General features: G+C 39.8%; 1 protein-coding gene across 3 annotated transcripts; it reads left to right on the top strand.

Annotated features, from left to right (window-relative positions):
- The first annotated feature begins 675 nt into the window (after positions 1 to 675).
- On the top strand, positions 676 to 12581 carry aste1b (asteroid homolog 1b). Of its 3 annotated transcripts, XM_067425395.1 has the most exons (6): positions 676 to 800; positions 1747 to 3150; positions 4881 to 5094; positions 5293 to 5485; positions 5735 to 6047; positions 11293 to 11421. In XM_067425395.1, the coding sequence occupies exons 2-5, from the start codon at positions 1762 to 1764 to the stop codon at positions 6045 to 6047; spliced, it is 2109 nt and encodes a 702-aa protein (XP_067281496.1). In that variant the 5' UTR covers positions 676 to 800; positions 1747 to 1761; the 3' UTR covers positions 11293 to 11421. The 3 variants fall into 3 exon arrangements, with proteins under 3 accessions (XP_067281496.1, XP_067281494.1, XP_067281495.1); XM_067425393.1 differs by lacking the exon at positions 5735 to 6047 and having other exon boundaries at positions 11293 to 12581; XM_067425394.1 differs by lacking the exon at positions 11293 to 11421 and having other exon boundaries at positions 5735 to 11282.
- Positions 12582 to 12746: the final 165 nt, after the last annotated feature.

The raw sequence follows: 12746 nt of genomic DNA on the forward strand, positions 1-12746 counted from the left end.
GTTGATTAGTTTCGACCCTCTCAATTATGATTTTTAATGTTGAAAGTTTCACTTTTTTTCTGAAATCATTTTCAGGTTTTATATCATGCTAAGTGATAATAACTTAAGTAATTTTGCCTTCTTATAATTATGAATTTTATCTAAAAAAAAAAAAAAAAATCTGCTTAACTTGTCCTAAAGATGTATATCAAATACTTTGTTTACTCATCCCCCAGGCCGTGCCAACTAACTGTCCTGTAATGACGTTATTCCGTCTGCCAGAGAAGCTAGAAATGTGCGTTCACACCTGTTCACAAACGGATATGGTAAAGTAAAATTCAGGCGGTTTTAGTAATTTAGGTGGATATTTGTTTTGTTTTTCTTTTACGAGGTAAGAGTAACGCGTTAGGGCCTTTAAAAAACATGAAGAAAATAAGAAAATGCTATTTTTAAGTACACATGCAAAATTAATTTGTATTGCATGAAAGGCATTCATTGTTTTAATCTACTGTTAAAAATATCTTTTCCCCCCCCATGGTTTTACTGTATTTTATTCATGAATTAAATTACTTTATATAGACATATTTGCAGAACTGTTAACTTTTCATATTGTAAGATTAAATTACAAATAAAAGCTCTTTTTAGTTGTTTAATGGTATTTTAAATTGTGCACAGCGGGAAAAAGGGAAAACAGCGCCCTCTTTCTGTCAGCTATGATACATCCATTGCAATAGGTGGCGCTAGGGTGCCGAATCGGGTGATCTAAACCTGTCTGTGGATCTAAAGTCAGGAAACACGGCGTAATATATGACTGCACGCTGGTGAGTAAAACAAACAAATAAGACGTATTTGATTAAACCCCAATGCTGGAAAAATACTCATGCGAGATATTGAACTGGGTTCTTTTTTTATAAAATAGACAGCGCCCTGTTTATTTGTATAAAAATTGTGCAGACAGACACGGACACGTACGGTGTAAGTTAGTACATAACAGTATCTCTGAACATGTCAAGTGAAAAATAGGCATTAAAACATAAATATATTTTTGACGTTAACGCAGTGAAAGCATTAATTTACAAGAATTTACAGAAGCATCTTGTGCCAGCAAAAACATGGTTTGAAGTATTCAACTTAATTACTTACAGTGAATTAGATAGCAATTCACACACACACACACACACACACACACGCAAACATTATATAGATGGTGAGATTTAACATTTTTGAATTACAAAATAAATATAATAAATTGACTTACAATGTAAATGCACATTTATTGACATACAAGCAGTTTATTGATCTACAAACGACATACTTTAGTAGATATCCACTGTATCTTTAAGAAGTTATGATTTTTATTTAATTTATATTTATGTTAAATAGTTTCATAATAGGTGGAATTTAGGTAAATTAGGCTATGTAATATATGTCTGCATTCTTCAATATTAGGGAATTTAGGCTAAACATTATAAAGTCTGTAATGTTGTGACTGAAGTAGGGCACGTAATATTAGATCACACCAACATTCTAACAACAACTACACCAAAATGTTAGATTAAATATCCACACCAGAAATATACTTAGATCCAGTCTTTTTACGAGATCCTGACAAAAGATATTAATTTGTCTGATACCCAAAAAGAATTAACAAACACCTAAAAGGGTTAATGGAGGAAGTGAAAAACAACTGAACAATTTTAATACATTAAAATTCAAGGTCCCAATTTGTTGCTTAGTTTTTTTTAAAACATTTTGTTTTGTTTGCAGCATTTTTGTGACATCATGGGGGTTCATGGACTTACAAGTTTTGTGGAAGGAAATCGTCACTTCTTCACAGAAATGAAACTGCGAGACTGCCGCCTTGTGATTGATGGGTGTAGCTTGTATTTTCAATTGTATTTCAATTCTGGATTGGATCAGGCACGGGGTGGAGACTACGACATGTTTGCGGTGTTGGTTCGCCAGTTTTTTGCAGCACTTTCAGAGTGCGGTGTGCAGCCGTTCGTCGTGCTAGATGGCGGAATGGACCAGACGGACAAGAAGTTCAAAACGTTGCAGGAACGAATCCAAAAAAAGATCCGAGAGGCTCACTCTCTTTCCCAAGGATCTCACGGTTACGTTCTCCCTCTGCTTGTGCGTGAAGTCTTCAGACAGGTCCTTTCCGAGCTTGGCGTGCCCTTAGTGCAGTGCATTTCTGAAGCTGATTTTGAGATTGCCTCTCTTGCCAAACACTGGGGATGTCCAGTTCTGACCAACGACAGTGACTTCTTCATCTTTGACCTGAAAGGTGGCTACCTACCGTTTTCATTCTTCCAATGGAATAACGTCTGCGGTAAGGCCACAGAACGCTACATCCCTGCCCAGCATTTCTCTGTGAACCGCTTCTGCTCACATTTCAACCACATGAACAAGCAGCTTCTCCCTCTCTTTGCTGTCATCACTGGGAACGACTACACACCTGCCAAAATAACCGAGATTTTTTTCAGCCGTGTGGAGTTAGAAAGAGCTCCGTCTGGTCGGAAGAGCGGACGTAGTTCCAATCCTCGAATCGGAGACTTTTTGCTCTGGCTGTCTCGGTTTTCCAGCCCAGTAGATGCTCTGGAGGAAGTTCTGGAGATTCTGGGTGGTCAACAGACAGGAAACTTGCGTACTCAGCTCTCTGCAGGAATGCAGGACTACCAGCTTCCTCCTAATAGCAGTTTGGCTAAATACTTCTCAAGTCCTCAACCTGCACTTCCAGATGCCCACAGGCTCCCAGCGGCACTGGTTTATCAGCCCGAGTGGCTTTTTAAGATGGTAGCATCGGGTAAGCTGTCCTCTTTTGTCTTGGATGTGCTTGTACTCCAGAAGGTTCTGCTTGTTGCGCAGGTGGAGAATAGTAATATGCCTAGCAGTCATACAACCTCATTGAAAATCCGAAAGACCATCTACAGCCTGTTGCTTGAAAAGGCAAGAGAGGGCAGTCAGATGCCACAGGCAGCCACCCAGAGAGGAAGAGGAGGAGGACGAGGAGGCCTAAACAGACAATCTCAGGGTAAAGGAGGACAACAGTGTGACATACCATGCATTTATGAGTATGACAGACATGAACTGAACCTCAAGAAAAACACAGTGGAGGTTGAGCGATCCAACTGCTCTGCATCACAGCTGAATCTCACAGCTATTGACAAGGTGAGATTTTTTTTTCCATGTATATGTGCTTTAAAGGGATAGTTCTCCCAATTTTTTTTTAATTTTTTTAAAGAACTCACCCATCCTAGGTGTATATGACATTTTTTCTTTCAGACGAATACAATCAGAGTTATATAGAAAAATATCCTGAAAAAATTAAAGCTTTATAATGGCAGTCATTGGGAACCCAACATTTGAAGCCCAAAAAAGTGCATCCATCCGTTATAAAAGTAATCCACATGGCTCCAGGGGGTTAATAAAGGCCTTCTAAAGGGTAGCAAAGCATTTTTGAAAGAAAAATATCCATATTTAAAAAGTAAAATTCTTTCACCAGACTGTCTTCCATATTCAAATTATGAAGAAAGTGTAACTTCTCTCGCACTTGCACTACGTCGGATTAGCCAGGACATATTTGAATATGACTCAGATTGTATTTGTCTGAAAGAATAATGTCATATACACCTAGGATTGCTTAAAGGTAAGTAAATCATGGGGTAATTTTCAGTTTTGGGTGAACTATCTAGGGCTGAACGATATGGACAAAATGTTATATCTTGATTTTCATGCCAGATATCTCGATATCGATACAATACGATATGACTATGTGTTCGGTGAAAACCAAGCATTTCTCAGAAAAATAAAAAGATTTAGCCTACATTTCAAAAATTTGTGTCAGAAAATGTATTGTTTTTAAGCCTTTCACACGTACGATCACACAGTCAATCAGTCTAGGCTGGTCCCTGGAGCGTGTGATCAAGTGCATCACATGATCAACTGCTAAATCCAAATGTTGAATTTGACATTGAATGAGACAGGCGCGCTCAGAGCTACCACAACTTTACAGTGTTTTCAACCACATACTGTTTATTTTATGTTTCAAACATATAAATTCACATAAGTACTAAAAAAACAATACATTTAGAATTTGTAAAATACACACTGTCTATGGAGTAGGTAATAATCATTTCCATTATAATTCTACACGTTTTATTCATATCAGATACACATTGTGTAAGTAACTTCAATGTTTACTCTATTCTATTCCCAGTTCACCAGCCACTTACTTTTAAGTATTTCGGGAGAAATGGATGAATTTACATGTTGTTAACATAGAGGTTGCAAATCCAACAGATCCGATTCTCTGAACTGCGTCTGCGGCACAAACTAACTCGGCGTCGCCCATCGCGCATACAGCTCAACTAACGCGATCGTTATAAAGTTGTTTAAACAACAATATACTTTCACTTGCATGTATTTGACAGTCGGAATACCAGATATTTCATGCCATAGCTAACACATTTGTGAATATTCTGAACAAAAAAGGAAAAATGACATAAAGCAGATCATCATTCATTCAGCGCTGTTGCTGCTGCGGTGTCACGTGACAAGCAATGACGCGTCACCATGGAAATGCCGCCCCCCTCTCACAATATAGTTCCCACGTCCCTGGTAGTGAGCGTGAGCTGGCTTTAGCGGTGCATTCAAGGGCATTTGTAAAATTTATGTTTGTTGTGACTGCCAGAGTTGTATGCAGAGCGAGCGCGGAGAGGGGAAATCTATATCGTCAATATCGTTGCTTTTTCCGATAGTAATATCTTGAAAGTGCATATCTCGATATATAGATATGATAACGATATATCGTTCAACCCTAGAATTATCCCTTTAAAGTTTGTCTGTTGTTTGATGTTCCTCCAATTGTTCAATCTCAAATGTGTTTTTCTTTATTTTAGGCATCTGCACAAGTGAAGCTGCAAGTGTTGTTGGAAACATTAGGTGTGATGGGCCACGTTTTACATCCATTACCCCCTCACCTTTGCCTTCCAGTGTGTGTGACATATTTTTGGATGAATAACTGTAAACCAAAGCTCAGTCACCCTCTATTTCAGGCCATATTGCTGGGAATGGTTTATGGGGAACTCAGCTGGAGAAGCGCCCATCCTAATGGTATCCCTGATCCCTTTTTTACTCAACATCTGTCTTAGAGGTGTGGTTTGAGACGTAAACAAAATATTAACATAAATTTTAAAAATGCATTGTCATGATGTGTCAGTTATAATAATGTGAATTAACTTTACTTGCTTATCAACTTTACTACTTTAGTTTTAATCAGCTTGAGCCACTCTTGCTCTCTCTATCATGCAGACCCACTGTTTGGCAGCAAAGCTTCTGCTTCTGTATGTCAGCGATTATCTCAGCTGAGAGTCAATCCAGGACAAAGGAGAGGCCTAGATCTGGTTGTGGCCCATTTGCTCAGCCAATGGCAGTCCTGCATGTGGGTGGCGATGTTCCTGAACCAGTTACTGTGTTTCCCACTACCTGAACCTCAATGTGCCTGGTATGGTATGGCCATAAATGATCCCAGTGAAATATTTTATCTTGTTGTTTCAGTTAAATCATCATCATCTTTATTCATCAGGTTTACCATAAATAGAGTTCAATATTCAGGGGAGAATACAGTTTTAATCGTATTTGTATGTAATATTGTGGACAAGTCGCATACATGCATATACTTGTATTTATATATACACAGATGAACCTAAACATTATAACTAATATGCTGTTGATCCTCCACATGCCAAAACAGCAATCCCTACAAGATGTCCTGTTGCATCAGGGAACAAGATGTTAGCAGCAGATCCTTCAAGTTCTGTAGATTGCGAGGTGGAGCCATCGTGGATCACACTTTTTGGTCTAACACGTCCCACAGATGCTCAGTTGGATTGAGATCTGGGGAAAAGGCCAGGGCAACACCTCAAATTCTTCATCATATTCCTCAAACCATTCATGAAAAATGTGTGCAGTGTAGCAGGATGCATTATCCTGCTGAAAGAGGGTATCCTTGCACCAGGGAACACCATTGTCATGAAGGGGTGTACCTGGTCTGCATCAGTGTTTAGGTAGGTGGCACATGTCAAATTTATGCCCACATGAATGGTGAGACCCAGGGTGTAGCAAAGGGAGTTGTTCAGGGAACTGGCAAACAATCAACAAACTGTAATCACAAAACTAAAGTAAAGAAGAAGTTCCTCACGGACAAATGTTGCACAAATATTAATTAAACACATCCAGGCCTGGACCTCTCTCGTCCCTTAATTGTCAGCACTCCTTTTATCCACATGGACAATCAAGGCCATTGTGGCACAGACACTCCACCGGCCTCGTTTCTTTCCCACGACTCTCTGCCTTGCCTTGCTTGCCACAGATTTTCCCGGCAGAACATAACCCAGAGCATTGCAATCCCTCCATTGGCTTGTCGTGGCCCCACAGTGCATCCTGGCGCTATCGCTTCCCCAGGAAAATGATGCACACGTACATGCCCGTCCACATGACCTAAAATAAAATGTCACTCAGACCAGGCTACCTTTAGCCTGATGTGGTCATACTCAATTCTAAGCAGAATATGAGTCTGAAACTGCTCCATTGGGCTGTGATTATGGGGCGTGTTTCACCCGAACCAGGAAAGACCTCAATTGGATAGACCTACAACCAATCAGAGCAATGAAGCGCCGCATTACGCTTTAATGTCAACAGAGCTCAACTGCACTGTGTTGCCAAGTCCGCATTTTTTCTGCAGGTTGTTTTCTATGTCCGCGGGTTGAAGCAACTATTATGTGATATATAGACCCATGAATGCGAATTTTAGCAGGCAACCGTGCCAAAATAACACACATTTTACCCCCCAAAACCTTTTTTTTTTTCAGAGAACCCCCCGAGAAGCTATTGTTTAGGGCTGGTAGTTGGCGGGTTTTGTTGTAAAAACTTGGCAACCCTGTCTGCACACGCACTGGAATAAATGATCTTTGCCAGTGTTGTAAAAAAAAAAAAAAAAAAAGAATTTAAGGATACACAGTAGGGCTGTGTATTGCCAAGACTCTGGCGATACAATACGTATCACGATACAGGGGTTACGATATGATATATTTTAATATATTGCGATATTGTAAGAGAGGCAATATATTGCAATATTTCTTTTTTTGTGTGGTTTTTTTTTTATAATTTAAAAGAATAAAAGAACACAACCATATGCCTAAAACACGAGACAAAGTATTTTATTTAATTAATACAGTATAATTTATATCACTAATCACTATTTTGTGCAATCTAAGTAAAGGGAAATGTAAAGTGACCAAGGGGGTAATCTAGCGCTCGGAAAGCGTTCCACCCCTAGGGGCTGCCATTGCTAACCAAGCCATCACCTGCTGTTAGCATCCCATTGACTCCCATTCATTTTTGAGTCACTTTGACAGTGAATAACTTTACATCTGAGGCGTTTAAAGACTCCATTTGTCCATTGTTTATTTCTAAAGAAACACGACAATGCATAAAAGGCTCCATTACCTTGTATCTTACACTATCGCCCCGCAGAAGCTGTTTTTGTAAAAATAGGCTAACGATTGCGTCATAACCAACGCGACTCTGTCGCACAGTTGAGAAATTACCGTATAGACCTGAGGAGACGCTCAGAAGCAATCTTTTACTGTCTATGAGACAGTCGGGGGGACGTGGAGACATAAAGTCGGATTAAGTCAAGGGGGAAGAATGGGGAGAAGCCCATAGTGAGCCAAAAGCAACAGGAGAAAATATTTAAACAACGTGATTCAGCTTTCACTTTCCACATCTACTAGAAGACCTACAGCTGTCAGACAGGAGGCTCACGTCACATCTACGTCGTCAAGCTCAGTCTGAACCTGCGCAGTTCGCTCAGCCATCAGGAAGTGAGTGCCCCTAGGTTGACTTCATTATTTCGCCGTTGACGTCAATGGGGTCGCTGTGTCCATTTCTTTTACTGTCTATGAAAGTGACTGCAGGATTCTTTATGTGTACATGTTTTAAAGGTTCACAGTATAGCAGTGGCTATTTAACAACAGAAAGTGCAGTCCATTTCATGACTGTTTGTTTTATATTTAATACAGTTAAGCTATTCTCTATAAAGCAGTCGGTTGTATAAAGTGCTATTTCAAGTAACATTACTGAACTGCAGAGCTGGTCATCATATCCACATCGCTATGATCTTTCATTCTGCTGCCACCGCTGTCAGTTTTGGTGTGTGTTTATTTTGTTACTGAGAGGAAAACGTGCAGTACATTCTATCTAAATGCTGCTTCGCAGCGCGGGTGACGTCAGGATGTTAAGCGAGCTCTCTGTTTCAATGTGTTTCCCCGAGTATTAAATTTTAACTTGACCTATTTTGCAAACAAAATGATTCTTGTCGATTTCCTTAGTGGCTTCTTTTTAGCTGAAGCCAAAATGAGTCCACACTTCAGCTCTGTAAACTGCAGGAGCAGAATAATGCTATCGTCTTGAGAGCTGGGTTTGCTAATGCAACTAGCGATGCAGGCACTTTTAGCATGCGCTTCTCCGGCTCCGCGTCCGTTATACGTTCTGAGATAACACTACCATCTAGCGGTTGGGTGTTATACAGTGTAATTTAAACCGAACACAAAGCCACGAATCTTGGATGTAAATAAATAATTATATAAATATCGATACAGTGTTTTTGAGAATCGATACAGTATCGCCAAACATAATATCGCGATATTCACGTGTATCAATATTTTCTTACACCCCTAATACACAGAGTACTTTCCCAACATGATCACCATTTCTGAGAGAAATAGTGAAGGGGAATGCATATAAAAACATGCTCTCCGTTTAGGATTCGAACAAAAATAATCCAAGCCCCTTTGATGACGTGCATGATTACGTTACTGTTTATCATCCGTCCGTCATCATCTAAAGCCCGCCCTCATGATTTCATTGGTCCGAACAGTTTCTGTTCAGGGTAGGGGTGTCCATGGTTAACCGATTAACTGTTAAAAATTGCGTAACCGAGTGAAAAATTTTGCTAGGTTAAGTGGCGTCAACGACGTGCTTTGAATTTAGTTGTAATATATTTTTGCACCACTAGAGACCGCCAGAGCGCTCCCAGACATTTGTTATATCCACAAGAAGAAGTCATGACCAGCTTTCTAACATGAAGCGGGCAAAGTAAAGTACAGCGTGGGAGCACTTTAAAATTGAGTGACGGGGCAAAATGCAAGTATGGCAATGCAGTGCTTACCACATTTTTCAGGCTATAAGTCTCTCCGGAGTATAAGTCGCATCAGTCAAAAAATGCGTCATGAAGAGGAAAATAACATAAGTCACACTGGACTATAAGTCGCATTAGGGCAGAGCGGGAGCCGCGCGCGCTGTACATAACGGAGCAGAAGAAAGAAAGTTTGAAGTGAGAAACTTGTGAGGGACTAGTGAAAAGCAGAGGTTACTTTAACTGTAATGAAGAAAACAAAAAAGCTTATCGCGGACTGAAAGCAAGATGGCCAGAGCTGAAGGAACGAGTCCACAGATGCTTGAACTCTGCCGGGAGAGGCTCAGCCGCGCGAGTCAAACGCTGTGCGAATCATTCTCGGCTGCATATTTTACTACATGCCCTAATCATGCAGGCGCCCTCGCGGCCACTTGCATTGCTCGTGATCTGGAGCGCATCTCATCCTAATTTAACGAAACTCGGCGTAGGCCTCACAGACATGAAATATCTTAAGAAAGCTTGAAATGTCTTTTAACAATTTAAAACGAAAAGAAATAGGCTACTCTCTGATTATGTAATCCATGATGTGCATTTCTCTCTATAGGCGCGTTCACTACGGAGATGGCGGTCGTCAAATTAATAAACTAAAAATAACCCTGACGCACACTATGGATAACCGAGTATTAACCGCTAAGGGCCTCGGTTAACGTTTAATGAAAAACTTGAAAACGTGCAGCCCTAGTTCAGGGATAATTACTGCTCTATGGATCGAGTCCAGACCGAACCACCCGACCCAAAAATTGTTGTGGGCGTGGCTAAGTTCGGCTGGGATCCAGGCTAGGCTACCTTCCACTGTTCTAAGGTTTAGTTCCGATAATTGTGTGCTCATTGTAGGTGCTTTTTTTAGGTGTGGGTGTACAGGGGTCATCATAGGCACTGTGATTGGTCTGCACCTATGCAGCCCCATACGCAGCAGAGTGTGATGCACTGTATGTTGACACATTCATGACCATCATTAAAATTCTGTGTGACTTGTGACCATCTGTTGGCCTGTAACCAGATGGAATCACCTTAGTTGCCCTTTTGTGTATCATTGAGCCTTGGGCACCCAGCACCCTGTTGTCAGTTTGTGGTTTGTCCCTCCTTGGACCACTGTTGATAAATTCCCACCACTGCTGACCGACAGCCACTCAAGCCATGCTGTTCCAGAGATACTCTGACCCAGTCACCTTGCCATAACAATTTGGTCCTAATGATGACACCATAATAAAAATATTCATGAAGCTGAAAATACAGAATTATTTTAGACTAATATGCTTGCACACTGGCTTACAAGTAATGCTGTAAGCTTTTTACTGGTAACAGACATTTGGCATTATCAGGACCCACAAATATTCCCCCATTGCATTTTTATACATTATATTCGACATTAAAGGGTTAATTCACCCAAAAATGAAATTTATGTCATTAATGACTCACCCTAATGTCGTTCCACACCCGTAAGACCTCCGTTCATTTTCAGAACACAGTTTAAGATATTGTATATTTAGTCAGAGAGCGTATCTATGTGTATGCACACTATACATGTCCAGAAAGGGAATAAAAACATCATCAAAGTAGTCCATATGTCACATAAGTTAGTTCATTAGAATCTCTTGAAGCATCGAAAATACATTTTGGTCCAAAAATCACAAAAAACGACTTTATTCAGCATTGTCTTCTTCCGCGTTTGTTTTCAACCACAAATAAAGATTCAAACGGTCATGAATCAGCGAATTGATTTATGATTTGGATCGCGTGTCAAACTGCTGAAATCACGTTACATTGGTGATCCGAATCGACCGTTTGAATCTTTTTTTGAGGTTTGAAAACAAACACGCATGGTACACAATAAACAAGATTGCCACCATCCACGATAGATATTGTTGTATTTTTGTATTGCGATATATTGTGACATATTTTGTTACACTCCTAATCAGTATTTTCTTGATTTGTCAGATTTACTCTAAAAAAATATTATATTATCTTTCTCTCTCTCTCTCTCTCTCTCTCTCTCTCTCTCTCTCTCTCTCTCTCTCTCTCTCTCTCTCTCTCTCTCTCTCTCTCTCTCAAAGGGTTTTCAGTGGTACTCTGCTGCATGGTCTTGAAGCGGCCATAAGAGGGGGTCACCAGTGTGAGTCTCTGCTTGCAGGGGACTCTGTTGCTTGGCAGCTCTATTCCATCCTGCTAGAGGCGTTGACAGGTCCTGCAGTATCAGCAGCAGCGAGCAAGGGTAGAGGAGAGGGGCAAAGACAGGCACAGCAAAGAGGGAGGGGCCATGGGGGGAGAGGACGGGGCAATGGAGGAAGAGGGCGGGGCACTGGGGGAGGAGGGCGGGGCAGTGGGGGAGGGGGGAGGGGCAACAGAAGCAGAGGAATGACATCTTCTGATAATGCTTTGGACAACAGGTTTGCACTGTTGACCTTCGACCACTGCTGACTGTGAGCAGTGGTGGTCTTGAAATGAGAGAGGATAATGATCAATTTGAGAGACGCTAGTTTGGAAGAACTTCATTCTTTGCATCTTATAAAAGCATGATTTGGCTGAGGATTTACCTCTTTTCAGATGAAACTAGCTTACACTAAAATGTTTTACTGGGAGCTGTTAAATATGCACTAGGCTTATTTGCACTGAAATTTTTTTTGCATCATGAAAACATTCTATTTCATAGCTTTTTATACTATTTAATTGAATGAACTTTTATATATGGATAAAAAAGAGTAGACTATATCATCAAACCTCTCTTTTGGGACCAAAGTTTTTTGTGCTTTACTCTGTTTATTTTTCATTTTATGGTGCCTATAGTGTAATTTGCTATTATCACTAATGTTTTTAATGGGAATATGATTCCTCTCATTAATTATGTAAAGCTGAGTACAGAACTCTATTGTCATTCTGTTTCGAAACAGCACATAATCTCTTGCTGCTTTGCTGTCTCTATCTGATATTAACTCACTGAAATCAAGAGCCAAATTATAAAGGTTTATACATTTTATTGTAAAGTGTCATTTTGTTCCAGTGGATGCCAATTCTTACAAGAGACTTGCCTTAAGTTTTATATTTTATGGCAGAAGTGGATGTTTTTAGCTGTTTTTGTAATACAATTGTGTTTCATAAATAGGAGGCTTTGCCTTGAGGTAACTCACTGGGGTTCTCCTACAGAGAAGCGTTTAAACATTTTAAAATTTCTGATTGCACTTAACTATGAAAATATTTTTTTGAACCCTGTAAAAGGCACAAGTTAATTAGTAACACAACTGTATAACAAAATAGCTATATTAGGCTACTCTTTACAAGCAAAAAATAATGACAATTACTTGCCCCATGTTTGAGCTGGTCAATAAACATTTGCCTATTGAGATGTAATGTCTTAGTAATTACTTATTTTCTTGTTCTGGCTTTTTAAGAATAGCTATTGAATTTAAATTGTATTTAATAAATCATTGTATTAAAATAATTTAAAAGTTATTCCCCCGGTTTCACAGACAAAGTTTGTCCCAGACTAAAATAAATGTTTGTGTTGTTTTAA

The sequence above is a fragment of the Pseudorasbora parva genome, chromosome 19 (genome assembly GCF_024679245.1).
Source record: "Pseudorasbora parva isolate DD20220531a chromosome 19, ASM2467924v1, whole genome shotgun sequence".
NCBI lineage: Eukaryota > Metazoa > Chordata > Actinopteri > Cypriniformes > Gobionidae > Pseudorasbora > Pseudorasbora parva.

What these genes read in the sequence shown, in the direction of transcription:
- aste1b (XM_067425393.1), top strand. Translation starts at nt 1,762, where the DNA reads ATGGGGGTTCATGGACTTACAAGTTTTGTGGAAGGAAATCGTCACTTC. An exon ending in ATCTCACAGCTATTGACAAG is followed by an intron (nt 3,151 to 4,880) that starts GTGAGATTTTTT and finishes TCTTTATTTTAG; the next exon opens with GCATCTGCACAAGTGAAGCT. An exon ending in CCTGAACCTCAATGTGCCTG is followed by an intron (nt 5,486 to 11,292) that starts GTATGGTATGGC and finishes TCTCTCTCAAAG; the next exon opens with GGTTTTCAGTGGTACTCTGC.